At 38.5% G+C, this 20,559-nt stretch overlaps 1 protein-coding gene and 1 pseudogene across 1 annotated transcript; both read left to right on the forward strand.

Annotated features, from left to right (window-relative positions):
• Positions 1 to 3,315: 3,315 nt before the first annotated feature.
• Positions 3,316 to 5,389, forward strand: LOC120009719. The gene is made up of 2 exons (XM_038860409.1): positions 3,316 to 5,000; positions 5,330 to 5,389. The coding sequence occupies exons 1-2, from the start codon at positions 3,336 to 3,338 to the stop codon at positions 5,342 to 5,344; spliced, it is 1,680 nt and encodes a 559-aa protein (XP_038716337.1). The 5' UTR covers positions 3,316 to 3,335; the 3' UTR covers positions 5,345 to 5,389.
• Positions 5,390 to 5,829: 440 nt separating this feature from the next.
• On the forward strand, positions 5,830 to 14,910 carry LOC120008719 (annotated as a pseudogene).
• Positions 14,911 to 20,559: the final 5,649 nt, after the last annotated feature.

Consider the following 20,559-nt stretch of genomic DNA (forward strand, 5'->3'; position numbering starts at 1 on the left):
TCAAGAAGAGAAAATAGGATTTGGTGTAAGAGAGCAAAATAGCCTACAAACAGAGAAGACGGAGGAACCGTAAAACAGAGAAGAAATAGGAGAAAAGGATTCTAGTTCTTCAAGGGTAATGATTCTATCACTCATCTTGAATCTGGTTCTGTTCTTGTTTCTGTTTCCGTTGGTCTATTCTGGCTTCTATACGGTTTCATTTCTAGTTTGTGGTTTCTTATTTCCTTTGCCGAGACCTCAATAGGTGATGTTATGGTTGGTTGATGTTCTGAGCTGTATGGTATTCTGTTTTTCAAATGAAATCTAGCTGATTATAGATGGTTTCTGCCTGCGTTTGATATGATCTTCTTGCTGGTTGCCGATTGCGTTTGGCTGCTGTTTGGTTTGTATGGTTGCTGGTTGCTGGCTGCGTTTGTATGGTTGCTGGTTGCTGGTGGGTTGCGTTTGATAGTTGATAGTTGCTGGTTGCATTTGATATGTTGATCTAGTTGATTATAGGTTTTTGCTGCTTGTGTTTAAGTTGATTTTTGTGCTGAATTTGGTATGAGGATTTCATGGTTTTGTTTGCTATTGGCTGGTTGACCTTTAACATGTTGATTATGTTTTGTATATGCCTAAGTGCTAGCATGTTGATTGATAATTTAATCTATGAATTTTTTATCCAAACTTGGTTGAAATACCATGTTGGTACAACTCGAAAATGGTTCGCGTTTGCGAGTATTTCACGATGGTATTACTTTGCTAAAATTGCGTTTGTGTTTGTTTGATTTTTGAATATGGATCGGGCTTGATTCTACTTGGGCCGAACTCGATGTCACTCGGATCAGAATACATACTCGGAGATTGGATTGGGCTTAAGTAATGGACCGGGTTTTGTGGCCATATTTGTATTTGTATTATTTATCATTTGTTATTTGTATATATTTTTATCCTATTTTTATTTGGCATACATAACCTTGTAAATGTAAGCCATGTAATAGGATAGTGAAAAATAATGAAAGTAGTGTAGAGTAGTGTAATTTATTATTTATGCATATTTAAATTGATTAGTATGCATGTTAGGGGTATTTAGTTTAGAATGCATGTTTAGAGTGTATAGTAGCATTGTGTGCATAGATCATTTCCCACAAATCCGTCAATTCAACAACCGCGTCTTTACCAAATTTTCACATAAACAAATTAATGGATACTACATTAAAGTCAATTAGGAGGAGGACTTGATGACATTCAGCTCCTGCCTAGACTTTAATTGTGCTATCCTTATTTAAACAAAATGTAAACGGTAATTTAATTTACTAGACACCTAAATTAAAGTTAATTAGGAGGAGGACTTGATGACATTCAGCTCCTGCCTAGACTTTAATTGTGCTATCCTTATTTAAACAAAATGTAAACGGTAATTTAATTTACTAGACACCTAAATTAAAGTTAATTAGGAGGAGGACTTGATGACATTCAGCTCCTGCCTAGACTTTAATTGTGCTATCCTTAATGTAAATGGTAATTTAATTTACTAGATACCTAAATTAAAGTTCATTAGGAGGAGGACTTGATGACATTCAACTCCTGCCTAGGCTTTAATTACGTTAGCTTTTCAAATTAAAGTGTCATTTGTATTTCTAAACACAATGATAAATTAATTTACTAGATACCTAGATTAAAGTTCATTAGGAGGAGGACTTGATGACATTCAGCTCCTGCCTAGGCTTTAATTATGTTATCTCTTCAAATTAATGTATCATTTGTACTCGAAAACATAATGGTAACTAAATTGAAGTTAATTAGGAGGAGGACTTGATGACATTCAGCTCCTGCCTATGCTTTAATTATGTTATCTTTTCAAATCAAAATATCATCTATATTGGACAAATAACTTTTCAAGAAAAAGCACATAGATCAATCTAGGTAACCTTTTAGGGAGTTGTGGGGTGCCTAACACCTTCCCCACACTCAATAGACCCCCTTACCCATTTTCTGGTTCGTAGACCATTTTTTAGTGTCCAATTGCACTCAAATCAATTGGTGGCGACTCTAAAACATTTTTCATCCTTTCATCGCCGGTCCGCGTCGTGACCCCGGTTGCGACAACTGGCGACTCTGCTGGGGAAATTGGTTTTTATACCAAAGGGGTTGAGCCTGTATGATTGATTTTTGTGCTTTTCTTGTATAGTTTTTATGTTAGTTCCTATTTGTATTTGTATATTAAATTTGAAGAATTTGATGGATTTGTTCAATATTGTAGATTTCTTCATCAGATATGGGCCTTGTGAGATTTAAATGTTAGGGATATTGGTTTGTATACTCCCGCACACACATTCACTTATCACTGCACACACATAACCCTATACCCGGGTTACTTAGTGATTAGTGAAGGTTGACCTACCACTTTCATGGGATTCACTTCCCTGTATGGGTGGGGGAAGACACCTTCCTGGATTGACGTCCTCTTATGACATTAAGGGATGGGCTTTTGTGATCCAATGGAGCAAAAGCCACCTGATCCAGAGACCTCGTGATTAGTTAGTTAAACCACCCGTATGCACTATAGATAAACCGTAGTCATAGTTCTAAACCTCCAGACATTTTTAGGTGGTATTACCCATCTTAGGAACAAAGGGGGCGTCTCTATCCCTAACTATTTATTTCGCATGTCCATACTATGTTATATTCCTTGTTATATGCCTTAATCATGCTCATTATTTTTGGTATAACTTATTCCCTCTTGTATATATTGTTTTGCTTGTATCCTAACCTAACCTGTGCAGGTTAATATCTATGATTGTTTTTCTTTTCCTTTCTTTATCATTGATCATACATACACGTTAGAGCACATCTTTGCAATCTAACTAGATAATATTGGCAGAATGATCAAGCCCATAGGAACAAGCACGGTGGAGTTGGGTGATCCAGTAGAAATCAGAGGCAAGTTAGATAAGCTACAAGAAGAGTTGGGAGATAGTTTGAAAGAAGATCAGTCGTTGAGACCAGTGAAGAAGGTTTCATTCCAGACTCGAGCACCGGAAGCTTTGTCTGAGTTTTGGCAGAAGCAGGATATGAATACAAAGAAAGCGTTTAGGAGTATGTTTGGGAGAATTGATCATCTGTTGACTATTCAGACGCCAGTAACTCTCCTGAAGGCGGCTATGCAGTATTGGGATCCAGCATACCGTTGCTTCACTTTTGGGTCAATAGATTTATCACCATTGATGGAAGAGTATGCCGAATTATTGGGGTACACCTTGCACGCTAATAAAATCTATAACCCAGGAGAAAAAACTTTCACAGAAGCAGTTATCTCTAAGCTTTTGGGTTTACCAGTGAAGAAGATTAAAGAAATGGGAAGTACAAAGGGTGCAAGGTGGACTTTTCCAGAAGAAATATTGATGAATTTTGCTAAAGAGAATTTCCACAAGGAAGAAGGACGATTTGCTTTTGCAATTGTCATATATGGTACCGTGATTTTTCCATGTGCTGGTGGAAATATAGATAGAGGTGTGATTAAGATGGTTAATCATGTTAAGCATCAAGCGACTCCAGTGCCTGCCATATTATGTGAGACTTTCCGGTCCCTTAATCACTGTCGTGTTTCTACGGAAGGGAGGTTTATTGGGTGTGCTCAGTTGCTTGGGATCTGGCTTATTAGTCACCTAAAGTATGACAAGACAGTTGGGGCTCCTTTTGTGCAGTTCCAAAAGGATGATTGTCAGTTGAGAGATCCTATTAGTGATTTCGAAAAGGCAAGATTGCAGCCTTTAAAGCCTTCAATGGAGAAGTGGAGTTGTTTTTTGTCTAGTTTGGATGAAAAGAAGGTATACATGAGAGCCCTATGGCATAAAACAGACGGATTGATTTATAGGTGTGGTGATTTCGATTGGGTTCCACTTATAGGCCCTTGGGGAATTACAAGTCAGGCACCGGCCATGTTTCTCCAACAAATAGGTGGGAATCCATGTAGACCAGTCACTTTTCAGTTGAAGGAGTTTGAATTCTCCCTTGAAGAGGAAAAAGCAAAGGCGTTAGTACGAAAGATAGTGGAGGCTTGGAGTGCCCCTCAAGGAGTAAGAAAAGGTCCGCGAAATATTTATGGAACTGTTCAATACAAGGCATGGCACGCAAAAAGAGGAAAATCTTATACAGATTATGATATGTCTGATGAGGGAAGAAGGAAAGGAAAAGGAAAGTTAGGTGGAGGAGATAATGGGGAAGAAAAGCATTCTCAGGAAAATGAAGCCATACTCAAGGAGGTCATTGAGGAAGAAGATGAAGATGGAAGGGTTTCTTATCCAGATTTTGTCCCAGACAGAGGTGAAGAAGTAATGGTGGAAGAAGAAATTCAGGAAATGGATGGAGATTTACAGATGGAGGACACATCAAGTGATGATGAAATGGTTAGAGGACCATCTGGATATCCTGACAAAGAGGCGAAGATAATGTGGAAAATGCTGCAAACTATGACTGAGAAATATAAAAAGTATAAAGGAAAGTTTAGAAGGATGAAAGCTGAGTTTGTCAAGAGCAAGAAAATGAAGCTGCAAGAAGATTTGCAAATGGAAAAAGAAAGGGGCAATCTTCAGGAAGAGTATACCAAGATGAAAGAGCAAGTGAGAAGTATGAAAGGAGAACTTCAAGAGGCGCGAAAGGAAATTACTCAAATGAAGGGAACAATTGTGACATTGGAGGAGTTAAGCTACAATGCTAAGAAGGAGATAGTTGACAAAGTTGATAAGTTAAAGAGGAATAAGGTGGAGATCAACTCTCTGAAAGAACAAATGGAGTATGCCATTTCAGAAAGTCAAAAATTCCAGAAGTTGTATGAGGCAGACGAAGATTTCATTCAGCAAAAAGAGGCAGAGGTAGAAGAATTGAATCAACAGAATGATTTCTTACATGATGAATTGAATGAATTTCAACAGAAGCAACAAGGCATAGAGGACAAGATCAAGTTAATTATGAGTCGAGCATTGCAGTTATCAGAATGGGCTCACAGCTATGAAAAACGGGTACAAGATCTGAAAGTAAATCGGGCATTTAAGGCGCCAGAGTTGGCTGGGATTTCCTTGTTTTTGACAGATTTACACAAAGACTTGTATGTACTTAGGGAAAAGATATTTCAAACGCAGTCAGCTAATTCTGATGTTATTGAGATTGATGATGAGTAAAGATGTAAACAATTTGAGCTACAATATTTTGAATGGAATGATATTTTGCCATTATTATCTTTTTTGGATTGCAAAGATTTCTTAGGATTTGCACAAATAATAACTACATGCATGCATGTTCTTAAATTAAAATAAATGAGAACTAATGTTGTTGTTTTCATAATGCACAGAAAAATCATAAATAATCATAGCGCCCAAGAAGCACCATCGACACCCCTATCAGACTCGCCTACAATCAAGAATTATTGAGAATATGGAGCAAGAAACGGGTGAGCATAGTCAGAATCAGGATATAGCTGAACTGAAAGAGCAGATGGCCTTATTGATGAAGAATATGGCGTTGCTAATGAAAGGAAAGGGAGTAGCTGAAAATTCTGAAACACCAGAGGTTCCTGAGAATCATTTGCACCAAGAAGTACCAGTTTACCCACCCGGGTTCACTCCTGTCCGTAACCAATCTTTGCCTGGTTTGCACCAGCATCAATATGTTTCTCAACAGGCAACGACTCAGAACCCAGCTTACATTCATCAAGTTGATCCTCATGGGCATGAGAATCCCTTCCCAGTCGGTGCTGATATCGCGGGAACTTTTATTGGCGGGGTAGTAACTGAGGGAGTTCAGAATGAAGAAAGTAGCTCAATAGATGCTATCAAGAAGTTGGAGAAAAGATTAAGAGCCATGGAGGGTTTCAATGCTGTAGGGATGCTGAACCCAGCCAATTTGTGCTTGGTGAAGAATTTGAATGTTCCACATGACTTTGTACTACCAAAATTCAGTTTGTTTGATGGCACTGGAGTCCCTTTGGATCATTTAACGATGTATTGTCGGCGCATGCAGCCATATGCAAGCGATGAGAAAGTGTTGATGCATTATTTCCAAGATAGTCTGACTGGGGCAGCTCAAAGATGGTTCAATACCCTTAATCCTTCGTCAGTAGCTTCGTGGGAGGATTTGGCTGAAATGTTTATGAAGCAGTATAAGCATAACGAAGAAAAGATCCCTACCATTTACGATCTGCAGAACACAGCAATGAAAAGTGGGGAAAGCTTTAGGGAATTTGCCCATCGATGGAGGGATTTAGCAGCCCAGATAATTCCACCCCTTTCAGAAAAGGATTTGTTGAACGCTTTCATTGATGCTCTCCATGAGCCTTATACTTCCAATCTAGCGGGAGGCGGTCATAGTAACTTAGCTGATATGATACAAGCAGGGGAGCGAGTTGAACGATGTATGAAGAGAGGTACTCTGTATTATCCCACCCTTGATAAATCAGACCCAGCTAAAGCAAGTAAAAGCAAGAAGGCTGAAGTGCATTCTGTGAATTTTGATTCAAATCCAGCTGTTTATGGTGTGCCTACTTCAGTTTATCGTCCTAGAAGCAATGCCCCAAGGATGTCAAGCCCAGGAGCCTACTATAATCATACCCACACCCAAAATCCTTATCCACCCCGATTCAATACACCATTACCCAGTCAATACTCGCAAAACCCAAACACTTACCAAAACATCCAAAACCCAAACACTTACCAAAATTTTCAAAACCCAAACACTTACCAAAATCCTCGTCCAAATTTCCAAAACCAAAGACCCAGAAGGCCTGTTGAGCATTTCGATCCTTTGCCCATAACTTATGCTGAATGCTTCACGAAACTTCAAGCGCAAGGAGCAGTGGCTCCTGTCCCGGGACGGGTCCACCAACCTCCATATCCCCATTGGTATGATCCTAATGTGTCGCAACCGGGGTCACGACGCAGTCCGACGTTTGAAAGGATGAAAAATGTTTAGAGTCGCCACCAATTGATTTAAGGTGCAATTGGACACCGTAAAAAACCTGCGAACCAGAGAAAAGGGTACATGGATCGATTGAGTGTGGGGAAGGTGTTAGGCACCCCACAACTCCCGTTTGAAAACGGTTACCCGGATTAATCTAATGGCTATCTTATGGAAACTTGCTCTTTGCAAGATATAATTATTTTGAGAAAAAGGTTGGTATGAAAAATACTATCAACTCATGATAGCTTTGGAAAAAGGGTTTGAAATAACACTTATCAACTTATGATAGTGTTTGAAAAAAGGTTTGGAATATTACTATCAACTTATGATAGTTTTTATTTGGGAATACACTGCCAACTTTGGTAGGTTTAAATTTAAATACCAACTTATGGTTTATTGAACAAAATGCCCTACCAACTTTTGGTAAGTTTGATTTTAAATACCAACTTATGGTATAAATGATTATATGTACTACCAACTTTTGGTAGGTTTAATTTTCAATACCAACTTATGGTATAAATGATCTTATGGAAACTTGCTCTTTACAAGGTGTAATTGTTAAAGTTTGAATTATTACTTTCAACACACTTATCAACTTATGATAGTGTTTGAAAAAAAGCTTGGAATATTACTATCAATTTATGATGGTTTTTATTTGGAAATAGGTTTGAAATAACACTATCAACTTATGATAGTTTTGGGAAAAGATTTGTAAGAATACTATCAACTTATGATAGCATTAAAAAAAATTGTAATTTTACTAAAAACTTATGATAGTTTTTATTTGGAGACACACTACCAACTTTTGATAGATTTAGTTTTAAACACCAACTTATGGTGTTAATGATAAAATACCCTACCAACTTTTGGTAGGTTTAATTTTGAACACCAACTTATGATGTAAATGATAAAATGCCCTACCAACTTTTGGTAGGTTTAATTTTAAATACCAACTTATGGTATAAATGATTATTTGGAAAAAATGTCATTTGCCAATTTAATCCATTATTGCCAACTTATGGCAAATTCATAAATGAAATCAAATATGGTCCATAATCCAGATAAGTGAAATCAACTTATGATTTCCTTAATTGAAATGACAACATATCAAAGAATCAAGATTTGCACAAAACAGATTTTCAAACCACACATTGCGCACAGATTTTTCAACTCTGATTTCACCTATCAAATGAGGTCGAAATGCAACGAAATTTTATATACAATGTCACAACACCTCAATAAACACTATATCAAAATTTCAGAGCAAAATTCAAAGTTTAAAGCAGTCTGCTAATCTCGGACAGATTAGGGTCTTGAAAATCCTGCAGTTTGAAGTCCTTGATTGTAGAGGCTCGCATTGGAGAAGATTGTTGTAGCAAAAAAAATAACAGGAAAGCTTGATGATTGATGAACTTGATGGCAAGAAGTTTCTCCCCTTTTCTTTCTCTCTTTTTCTTTTTCTTCCCCCTAGCTCTCTATTTTTGCTCTCTTCCCTTAGCTCTCTCCCCTAGCTCTCTATCTTGCTCTCCTCCTTTAGCTCTCTCCCTTAGCTCTCTATTTATAGGAAATTAGGAGCTACCCATCCATTGAATGACCAACCATGGCAACCTAAGTGGAGTCACCACCATTGAATAACCAATTTGCACTAAGTAAGTGGATTCACCACCATTGAATGTAAATGGAGTCACCACCATTGAATTTGCACTAAAATGATGGATTCACCACCATTGAATGTAAATGGAGTCACCACCATTGAATTTAAGTGGAGTTGCACATCAATTTGCACTAAAATGATGGTGATGCATGGAATGATGTCAAGAGAGATATACATATATGTGTATTTATGTATAGGTGGAAATAGTAATGGGTTTGACAAATCATGTGGTGGGCTTTCAAATGATAATCAAGACATTGGTCAAGATGGTAGTGGACACAAGCAAATTAGCTCTTCATGAAATGGGCCAACAAATGTTTAACATAGGTTGGTATGAATTGGGCTAAGATATGAGTATTTGTGGGCTTAAGAATCCAAGAAAGAGAATATTTATGGGCTTATAGGTACAACAAATGTGTTTTTTTGCATTTTTGTGTTTTTTCTCATTTTTGTATTTTTTTGTATTTTAGCCGGACGAAAATCGGGTACTACATAATGCTACATGCTTATATCATGGAGGTACACCCGGGCACTCAACTGAAGGATGTTTACAGTTCAAAAGGATAGTCCAGGGAATGATTGAAGCGAAATGGCTGGATCTTAGTGCAATCAATAAACCAAATGTCAACAACAATCCATTGCCTAATCATGAGAAAGAGGGGGTGAATGCCATTGAAGAATTTTGTGCTACAAAAAGATGGGTATCAGAGATTACAATGCCGTTGGGCCAGTTGTTTATGGTGTTGAGGAAAGAAGGATTAGTCGAGGAAGTGGCAGTGGATGTGCCCGTTCAACGTGGACTTTTTGATGACATGAAGACTTGTGAGTTCCATAGAGGACAAAGGGGACATGCTATTGAGGATTGTTGTGGCTTTCAGGAGAAGGTACAAGAGTTGATGGATTTGAAGATAATAAAGTTTGAGGTGAAAGGCCAATCGAATGAAGTCAGTGTTATAGGAGGATATTATCAAGGGCCTAGGCCGAACCGTGCTCCGCAATTTGTCTTGCAGTATTATGTGGAAGATGCGCCACTAGTTGGGCCACTCAAACCAAAGATAGATCCTTTGTACAAGAATGACAAGGCTGTGCCATGGAATTATGAGGTTGAAGGAAAGCAAGGAGAAATGGTAGATAATATTTCTGGTGTTAGTGGAGTTACCCGGAGTGGGAGATGTTACATAAGAAATGAGCCAGAAGGGAATCCGGTAGTGGATCTTGAAGCTGAACGCAAAAGAAAAGGGAAAGCCATACCTGAAGTTGAAGGGTCAGGTTTTATTCCAGAAGAAGGTCTTTTTGTACGCCCAGAAGAGAAAAAGAAAGTTGTAACTGAAGTGGAAGTTCAGGAGTTCCTGAAAATTATTCGACAGAGTGAGTACATGATAGTGGATCAATTGAAGAAAACCCCTGCAAAGATTTCGATCTTGGAGTTGATAATGAGTTCTGAACCGCATCGACAAGTCTTGATGAGAATGTTAAATCAGGCGTATGTATCAGACAAGATTCCTACAGACTCTTTTAATGGCATTGTGGGAAATGTGTTGGCCTCTCATTTGTTGTCCTTTACTGAGGATGATATTCCGCCTGAAGGGATGGGGCACAACAAAGCTTTGCATATTTCAGCCATGTGTCATGGAAAGGAATTAGCAAGTATTTTGGTGGATAATGGGTCATCGCTCAATATTTTACCAAAGGAGACTTTTGAAAAGTTGCCAATTGACAGATCTTATTTAAGACCAGTGTCGATGGTAGTAAGGGCATTCGATGGAACACGTAGAGAGATTATGGGAGAAATTGAAATACCTTTACAGGTTGCAAGCGTAACTTTCAATGTACCATTTGTGGTAATGGATATCTCACCAACCTACAGTTGCCTGTTGGGACAACCTTGGATTCACACTACAGGAGCCGTTCCCTCATCGTTGCATCAGATGCTCAAGTTTGTTCATGATGGAAAGGTTTATATAGTAAAAGGCCAGTCAGAATGGATGGTTGCTAGTTTGTCTAATAGTTCTCCTAGTGATGCTCCGGCAGAGGGGGTTGAGAGTTCATTCCAATCTTTTGAAATTGCTAGTGCTAGCTATGTGAAGGAAGGATTCTCTCCCTTAAAGCCACAAGTATCCAAGGTTACGAAGAATGTAGCAAAATTTATGTTGAAAAAGGGGTTTCGCCCGGGAGGACTTGGTAAGAATCGACAAGGAATTAAGAAGCCAGTAGAAATGGTGAAACATCCAGAACGTTGGGGCTTGGGTTATAAGCCAACTAGGGTTGACAGGAACCGTGCGCAGGCAGAAAAACAGGCAAAGAGGTTTGCTCGTCTGGAAGGAAAGGAGCTGGAAGTCGAAAAGAAATCGATTCCTTGGCTTTATGACAGTTTTGTGTATGGAGGGATGCAGAACAAGATAAGTTTGGCTGATACTGGGGCAGTTTTTGGAAAACTGCCAGTTGAAAAACCGGCTGATAAAATTGGGGCAATTTTGGCAAATATGTGTGATCAGTTTGAAGACTTCCAAGTTGCTGTGGTGGAAGAGGAACAGAGTTCGGCTGCTAGACCTTGCTTTGTCATCTCGCGTCCATCAAATTTCAAATTAGGCAACTGGACCAGTCTGGAGCTCCCAGTATCTCTCAAGAACTTGCAAGAGTAATCCCAAGTGCACTACCATCGTGGGCCCAGCTCACGGCCTTCGTTTGGGTCTTTTGTAATGAGCATGCTTTACTTTGCTTTCAATAAATTTTATAGTATGGCGATTGCATGTTCTATCTTTGTACATATTCCCTTTTCCATGAAATGAGAGTCTTTTGATAGTTATCCATATTCATGTTTCTTCATTCCCATTTGAGTTTTTCTTCTTCATTCTCAAAGCCATTTTATTCACTTCTTCAACAGGATTGAAAATGATGATAACGAAGATGACGAACTTAATGAACCAGATTTTGATGCACCCATTAGCAATGTTGAATCTGACTATGAAATAGAGGAAGAAGTTGAGATTTTACCTGAAATGTTAAGACAAGTCAATCAGGAAGAGAAACTAATAAAGCCTCATCAAGAGGTAACAGAAGTTGTTAATTTGGGAACTGAAACGGAGAAAAAGGAGGTTAAGGTAGGAGCTGCCTTCGAAGGAGAGAATAAGAAGAAATTGATAGATTTGTTGCATAGTTACCAGGATGTCTTTGCATGGTCTTATCAGGATATGCCCGGTCTTGATACAAGTATTGTTGTTCACAAGTTGCCATTAATTCCAGAATGTACTCCAGTGAAACAAAAGTTGAGGAGATTAAAGGCAGATATGCTTTTGAAAATAAGAGATGAAGTGAAGAAGCAGTTTGACGCTGGTTTTTTAGCAGTGGCTAGATACCCTGAATGGGTGACAAATATTGTACCTGTTCCCAAGAAGGATGGTAAGGTTCGGATGTGTGTCGATTACAGAGATCTCAATCGTGCAAGCCCGAAGGATAATTTTCCTCTTCCCCATATCGATGTTTTGGTGGATAATACGGCTAGACATTCAACTTTCTCTTTCATGGATGGATTTTCGGGTTACAATCAGATCAAGATGGCACCAGAGGATCGTGAGAAAACGACTTTTATTACCCTCTGGGGAACCTTTTGCTATAAAGTCATGCCGTTTGGTCTGAAGAATGCTGGTGCTACTTATCAACGAGCCATGGTCACTTTGTTTCATGACATGATGCATAGAGAAGTTGAAGTATATGTCGATGATATGATAGCAAAATCCAAAGAAGATGAAGATCATATTGTGAATCTTAAGAAGTTGTTTGATCGATTAAGGAAGCATCAATTGAAGTTGAATCCAGCTAAGTGCACATTTGGGGCGACCTCGGGGAAGTTGTTAGGTTTTATTGTAAGCAGGAAAGGAATTGAGGTAGATCCTGATAAAGTGAAGGCGATCTTGGAGATGCCACCCCCCCGGACAGAAAAGGAAGTTAGGGGTTTCTTGGGAAGGTTAAATTACATTGCCAGATTCATTTCACAGTTGACAGCTACTTGTGAACCTCTCTTTAAATTGTTGCGTAAGAGTAATTCTACTGAGTGGAACGAAGATTGTCAGATTGCATTCGAAAAGATCAAGCAATACTTGAAAAGTCCTCCAGTGTTGATGCCTCCTGTAGCTGGCAGGCCGCTTATTCTCTATTTGACTGTCTCGGATAGTTCGATGGGATGTGTGCTTGGACAACATGATTCATCTGGAAGGATAGAGCATGCCATTTATTACTTAAGCAAGAAGTTTACTAGTTGTGAAGCAAATTATTCGATGTTGGAGAAAACTTGTTGCTTTTTGGTTTGGGCTGCACATCGGCTTAGACAATACATGCTTTATCATACAACGTGGTTGATTTCCAGGATGGATCCTATCAAATACATTTTTGAGAAACCTTCTCTTTCAGGGAGGATAGCTAAATGGCAGATGTTGTTATCAGAATATGATATTTTGTATGTTACACAGAAGGCAATCAAAGGGAGTGCGATAGCAGATTATTTGGCAGATGGAGCAATTGATGATGCTCAGTCTATGGATTTGAAGTTTCCAGATATTGATGTCATGACTGTGTCGATAGAAGAAGGGAATCAGAAGGATTTGGCAAAGTGGACTATGTTGTTCGATGGGGCTTCTAATATCATGGGATGTGGAATTGGTGCAGTGTTAATATCACCCGATGAGAATATTATCCCGTTTACAGCTAAGTTGTATTTCGAATGTACTAACAATGTGGCTGAGTATGAAGCATGTACGATGGGAATTCAAGTTGCTATCGATATGGGGATTAGGAGGCTACAGGTCTACGGTGATTCACAGTTGGTTATTAGGCAATTGAATGATGAGTGGGAAACTAAAGATGACAAGCTCATTCCATATTACCAACATATCAAAAAGTTAGTTAAGTTTTTTGATTGGATTGAGTTTGATCATATCCCAAGAGAGGAGAATCAAATAGCGGATGCTTTGGCGACTTTGGCGGCAATGTTTGATGTAGACCCAAAAGGGGAAGTGCAGCTAATTAAGATTGAGAAACGAGAAGTTCGAGGTTACTGTTCAAATTTAGAGGGAGAGCCTGATGGTAAACCGTGGTATCATGACATTCAACAGTACATTGAAAAGAAAGCATATCCATCAGGGGCATCAGAGAATGATAAGCGCACCATCAGGAGATTAGCGGGATCTTTCTTCTTGAGTGGAAACGTGCTTTATAAAAGGAATGATGGGGTAGTTTTCTTGCGTTGTGTCGATATGGCGGAGGCTAAACTAATTATGGAGGAAATTCATGAAGGAATATGTGGGAATCATTCCAGCGGATATGCAATGGCACGGAAGATTATACGTGCAGGGTATTATTGGTTAACCATGGAGAGGGACTGTATAAGTTATGCAAACAGATGCCACAAGTGTCAGATTTATGCAGACAGAACACATGTTCCAGTTAATCCATTGCATGTGTTGACATCACCATGGCCTTTTTCAATGTGGGGATTAGATGTCATTGGTCCAATTGAGCCAAAGGCTTCTAATGGGCATCGTTTCATTTTGGTTGCTATTGATTATTTTACCAAGTGGGTGGAGGCTGCTTCGTATTCTAATGTAACGAGTAGCGTGGTTGTTCGGTTTTTGAGGAAAGAGATTGTTTGTTGATATGGAGTCCCAGAAAGAATTATCACTGATAATGGCACGAATTTCAACAGTAAAATGGTGAAGGATTTTTGTGACCAATTCAAAATTTATCACCATAATTCGACTCCTTACCGTCCGAAGATGAATGGGGCTGTCGAAGCGGCGAATAAGAATATCAAGAAGATTATTGGGAGGATGACAGAGAATTACAAAGATTGGCATGAAAAGCTCCCTTTTGCTCTATATGGTTATCGGACATCAATACGCACATCTACCGGGGAAACTCCTTTCTCTTTGGTGTATGGCATGGAAGCGGTTTTGCCTATCGAAGTGGAGATTCCATCCCTTCGAGTAGTTCTGGAGGCAGGATTGGAAGAGTCAGAATGGACTCGAATGCGATATGAACAGTTGAATTTGATTGAAGAACGAAGATTACGAGCAATTTGTAAAGGGCAATTGTATCAAAGAAGATTGATGAAAGCACATAATAAAAAAGTTCGACCTCGCAGTTTCAGGGAAGGAGATTTAGTATTGAAGATGATTTTGCCACCTCAAAAGGATCACCGAGGGAAGTGGACACCGAATTATGAGGGACCATATGTGGTGAAAAAAGCTTTTGAAGGAGGGGCATTAATTTTGACAAGAATGGATGGAGAAGAATTGCCTAATCCGGTGAATGCAGACGCCATCAAAAAGTATTACCCATAGCAAAAAAAAAAAAAAAAAAAAAAAAAAACTCGCTAGATTGAAAACCCGAAAGGGCGATCTAGGCAAAAATTAGAGTTAAAAGCTCGCTAGATTGAAAACCCGAAAGGGCGGTCTAGGCAAAAATTAGAGCAATAAAAATCCTGCTGAAGTGAAAACCCCTCGTGGGGGCTTCAAGCAAAAATTAGGAAAAATCTTTACTAAAGTGAAAACCCTTCCTGGGAGCTTCAAATAATATTGAGATCAGAAAGGTGTGGTGAAAACAACTAAGGGGAAGGAGGCAGAGGCCTTTCGAGGATTTGAGATGAATATAAGGAAAGACAAGGAATGACAGATAGCAAGGCTGTACACGGGTGGATTGGTTATGTTCAGGGGTATGCGTGATGAGTCTGCGAAGGAGAAGATCGATATAGAAGTAGTCAGATTCAATAATTGCAAAATAGGGGCGCACAAAACTGGGGCAGTTTTGTGCGGAATCAAAGTTATCTCATTTTATATCTTGTAAAAATTTCTGCTATTTCCTTTATTCCTAACCCTCTTGAATCATATATATACTTGATTAGTCTCTCCTGTTATCTATCTATTCTAAATAAAATTCTCTGAGGTTATTCAGTTCATTTCCAAATTCCTTATTCATTGCTTGTGTTCTTCACGATTTTATTGCTTATATATCTTGCCTTCAGAAATCTCGTGTAGTACAAGCATTGCCATACTATTGAATTTAGTTGGAAGTTAAATAAAGTAATAAAAGAATCATGACAAGTGTATTAGGACATTGTTCTTAGTAGGAACTTGAGAGATTTTGGTGTTCTTGACTGTAAAGGAGCTAAAAGAAATCAAATGACGCTAAAAGGCATGGTGGAGCCGAAGAGATTTTGGTGTTCTTGACTGTAAAGGAGCTAAAGGAAATTAAATGGTGCTAAAAGGCATGGTGGAGCCTGAGAGATTGTGGTGTTCTTAATTCTAAGAGAGTTAGAAGAAATTAAATGACGTTAAAAGACATAGTGGGGCCCAAGAGATTCTGGAGCCGAAAAGCTTTGGGTTTGGCATTAAAGGTATGTCAGATTTGATGGAAATAAGATGGAAGCAGCAAATCGATGGAAAGACCAGACAAAAAGAAAATGAAAGATACAAACATAAGCGTAACATGGCAGATTGAAGATAGGGTGGAATCAAAAGATGCAGTCTTCTCATGATGGATGATTGTAGGATGATAGGGGTGATGGTGCTTACGACAATTAACCAAAATCAAATTTTCAAAATGAGAAAAATAAAAGAAAATACAATTTTCTTCATGCATTCATACACTCATGGATATTTTCTTGCATAAATTCAAACCAACGTTTGGCCAAGCCGGGAATGGCCTTGTGATCCCGTGCCCTTTATTTTTCTGCACAAACATTTGGCCAAGCCGGGAATGGCCTTGTGATCCCGTGCCCTTTATTTTTCTGTACAAACATTTGGCCAAGCCGGGAATGGCCTTGTGATCCCGTGCCCTTTATTTTTCTGCACAAGCATTTGGCCAAGCCGGGAATGGCCTTGTGATCCCGTGCCCTTTATTTTTCTGCACAAGCATTTGGCCAAGCCGGGAATGGCCTTGTGATCCCGTGCCCTTTATTTTTCTGCACAAACATTTGGCCAAGCCGGGAATGGCCTTGTGATCCCGTGCCCTTTATTTTTCTGTATAAACATTTGGCCAAGCCGGGAATGGCCTTGTGATCCCGTGCCCTTTATTTTTCTTGCACAAACATTTGGCCAAGCCGGGAATGGCCACAGTGATCCCGCGCATTTCAGTTCCCGTACGAAACTCGGTTGACTACACCTTTGTTTGCCTTTTATTTCATAAAAGACATACAAAGGGGGGCAGCTGTAGTACCCAGTTGTCGTCCGGCCAAAACAAAAAAAAGAAAAAGAAAAAGAAAGAAGAATAATAATAATGCAGAAATTCAAAATTCAAGAGCCCGTTTCATAGGCTCACATGCATACAAAAAATTCAAAAACTTCCATAAGCATACAAAAATCCTAAAGCCTATTTCTTGGACCATAAGCCCATAAAAATTCCAACCCAAGCCCAATATAACTAAACCCTAGAAAATATCTAAAAATAGGACATTTAAATAAATAATAAACAAAAGAAAATCCTTAAGAGAGAAAGGTGGTTCTTTTATTAGGGTTTCACAAAAATAAGAAAAGACAAAAATGTAAGTTTTGAGGGTTTTAGAGAATGAGAGGTAAATAGGGTTTTTGGGGGCATTTTGGGATTTTTATGAAATAGAAGATATGTTAAAAAGAGAGGGGCAGCCGCACAAAGGAAGGAGGAGGGGATTTGGTTTCTTTAGGGAGAAAATCGTGTGAGAGGGAGAAGAAAAAAGAAAGGAAAAAACAAAAGAGAGAAGAGGGTTTGGAGAATTTTGGTGTGAAAAGGAGAAGAAGGCAGCCGGCATATAGAAGAAAAAGGGAGGAAAAAAGAAGAAAAGGGGAAGAGAAAGGAGGCAGTAGGATCAGGTGTGAAAAGAAGAAAAAGAGGAGACGGGAGGAAAGAAAAAAAAGAGGAAGAGAGAAAAATCGCACAACAAATTCAAGAAGAGAAAATAGGATTTGGTGTAAGAGAGCAAAATAGCCTACAAACAGAGAAGACGGAGGAACCGCAAAACAGAGAAGAAATAGGAGAAAAGGATTCTAGTTCTTCAAGGGTAATGATTCTATCACTCATCTTGAATCTGGTTCTGTTCTTGTTTCTGTTTCCGTTGGTCTATTCTGGCTTCTATACGGTTTCATTTCTAGTTTGTGGTTTCTTATTTCCTTTGCCGAGACCTCAATAGGTGATGTTATGGTTGGTTGATGTTCTGAGCTGTATGGTATTCTGTTTTTCAAATGAAATCTAGCTGATTATAGATGGTTTCTGCCTGCGTTTGATATGATCTTCTTGCTGGTTGCCGATTGCGTTTGGCCGCTGTTTGGTTTGTATGGTTGCTGGTTGCTGGCTGCGTTTGTATGGTTGCTGGTTACTGGTGGGTTGCGTTTGATAGTTGATAGTTGCTGGTTGCATTTGATATGTTGATCTAGTTGATTATAGGTTTTTGCTGCTTGTGTTTAAGTTGATTTTTGTGCTGAATTTGGTATGAGGATTTCATGGTTTTGTTTGCTATTGGCTGGTTGACCTTTAACATGTTGATTATGTTTTGTATATGCCTAAGTGCTAGCATGTTGATTGATAATTTAATCTATGAATTTTTGATCCAAACTTGGTTGAAATACCATGTTGGTACAACTCGAAAATGGTTCGCGTTTGCGAGTATTTCACGATGGTATTACTTTGCTAAAATTGCGTTTGTGTTTGTTTGATTTTTGAATATGGACCGGGCTTGATTCTACTTGGGCCGAACTCGATGTCACTCGGATCGGAATACATACTCGGAGATTGGATTGGGCTTAAGTAATGGACCGGGTTTTGTGGCCATATTTGTATTTGTATTATTTATCATTTGTTATTTGTATATATTTTTATCCTATTTTTATTTGGCATACATAACCTTGTAAATGTAAGCCATGTAATAGGATAGTGAAAAATAATGAAAGTAGTGTAGAGTAGTGTAATTTATTATTTATGCATATTTAAATTGATTAGTATGCATGTTAGGGGTATTTAGTTTAGAATGCATGTTTAGAGTGTATAGTAGCACTGTGTGCATAGATCATTTCCCACAAATCCGTCAATTCAACAACCGCGTCTTTACCAAATTTTCACATAAACAAATTAATGGATACTACATTAAAGTCAATTAGGAGGAGGACTTGATGACATTCAGCTCCTGCCTAGACTTTAATTGTGCTATCCTTATTTAAACAAAATGTAAACGGTAATTTAATTTACTAGACACCTAAATTAAAGTTAATTAGGAGGAGGACTTGATGACATTCAGCTCCTGCCTAGACTTTAATTGTGCTATCCTTATTTAAACAAAATGTAAACGGTAATTTAATTTACTAGACACCTAAATTAAAGTTAATTAGGAGGAGGACTTGATGACATTCAGCTCCTGCCTAGACTTTAATTGTGCTATCCTTAATGTAAATGGTAATTTAATTTACTAGATACCTAAATTAAAGTTCATTAGGAGGAGGACTTGATGACATTCAACTCCTGCCTAGACTTTAATTACGTTATCTTTTCAAATTAAAGTGTCATTTGTATTTCTAAACACAATGATAAATTAATTTACTAGATACCTAGATTAAAGTTCATTAGGAGGAGGACTTGATGACATTCAGCTCCTGCCTAGGCTTTAATTATGTTATCTCTTCAAATTAATGTATCATTTGTACTCGAAAACATAATGGTAACTAAATTGAAGTTAATTAGGAGGAGGACTTGATGACATTCAGCTCCTGCCTATGCTTTAATTATGTTATCTTTTCAAATCAAAATATCATCTATATTGGACAAATAACTTTTCAAGAAAAAGCACATAGATCAATCTAGGTAACCTTTTAGGGAGTTGTGGGGTGTCTAACACCTTCCCCACACTCAATAGACCCCCTTACCCATTTTCTGGTTCGTAGACCATTTTTTAGTGTCCAATTGCACTCAAATTAACTGGTGGCGACTCTAAAACATTTTTCATCCTTTCATCGCCGGTCCGCGTCGTGACCCCGGTTGCGACACTTAGGAACAACCAATTTGGATAATGACAGTGGAAGACAAATTGAACTTGTGAAGAAAAGAGGTCAAAATGAGAGGAAAAAGATTCCTAACCCCAGCTTGCCCAATAAGAAATGATAAATTCACCAAGGCAAGGGCGAAATTAAGATTCATCATCACCAAATGGACGACAAGGCCAATGAATTTTATAGTTTTCTCAGGTGGCATCTAACTACTCTTGAGATCTAATACAAGAAAGGTAAGATGATTTAGACTCCTCTTGGGGGGAGGAAGATCTCATGGAGTGAGCTCTATTGGGACCTTAACGTTGGTCAACTACAAAGGAAAAACCATCACTCCGAGGGGGGTTATAATTTTGACATCTGAAGAGGATGAAGCTGAATTGTCAATACTAGATAAGAAAACACCTAGGTCATTGGACGAAGAAGCCATATTGACTTACTTAGCAAATTGAGAGGAAATTGATCGATAAAGGAGATCAACTATTATCAGTAACCCAACAGAGATTGTGAAAGGTAATTAAATAAAATTTTACTTCATTATTTATAATGAGAATCGAGATTAGGTCTATGGTCAAAGGAGCATAAATCTTGAAATCATTCAATCTAGACCACAGATCGAAGAGTTCCTCTGAGGCACACCTCGGGAAACCTATAGTTCATTTTTATTACTTCTGTAGATAAAAATAGCGACACAAAGACTCCAAGTCTTATCAATTAAGGCGACTACAGACTTGAGCAAGTATTTATCGAGCAATCAGTCTGCTGGTTTGATTATGCACATCATTAAGGCACTTGGGTTCTATGATAAATTCCTCCTTATATGATAATATTCAGGTTTCTACGATTGAGAGTGGGAATGTGAATGTGAATGTGAATCTGAATTGAGAGTGGGGAAAGTGACTATTGAGACCTAAATTGATGAAAAGAAAATTGTTATGGAAGTATTACCATAAGCACACGGTTGAATTTTTTGAT

The sequence above is a fragment of the Tripterygium wilfordii genome, chromosome 11, assembly GCF_013401445.1.
Source record: "Tripterygium wilfordii isolate XIE 37 chromosome 11, ASM1340144v1, whole genome shotgun sequence".
Lineage (NCBI taxonomy): Eukaryota > Viridiplantae > Streptophyta > Magnoliopsida > Celastrales > Celastraceae > Tripterygium > Tripterygium wilfordii.

Coding starts and splice junctions, on each gene's coding strand:
- LOC120009719 (XM_038860409.1), top strand. CDS start 3,336: ATGGGAAGTACAAAGGGTGCAAGGTGGACTTTTCCAGAAGAAATATTG.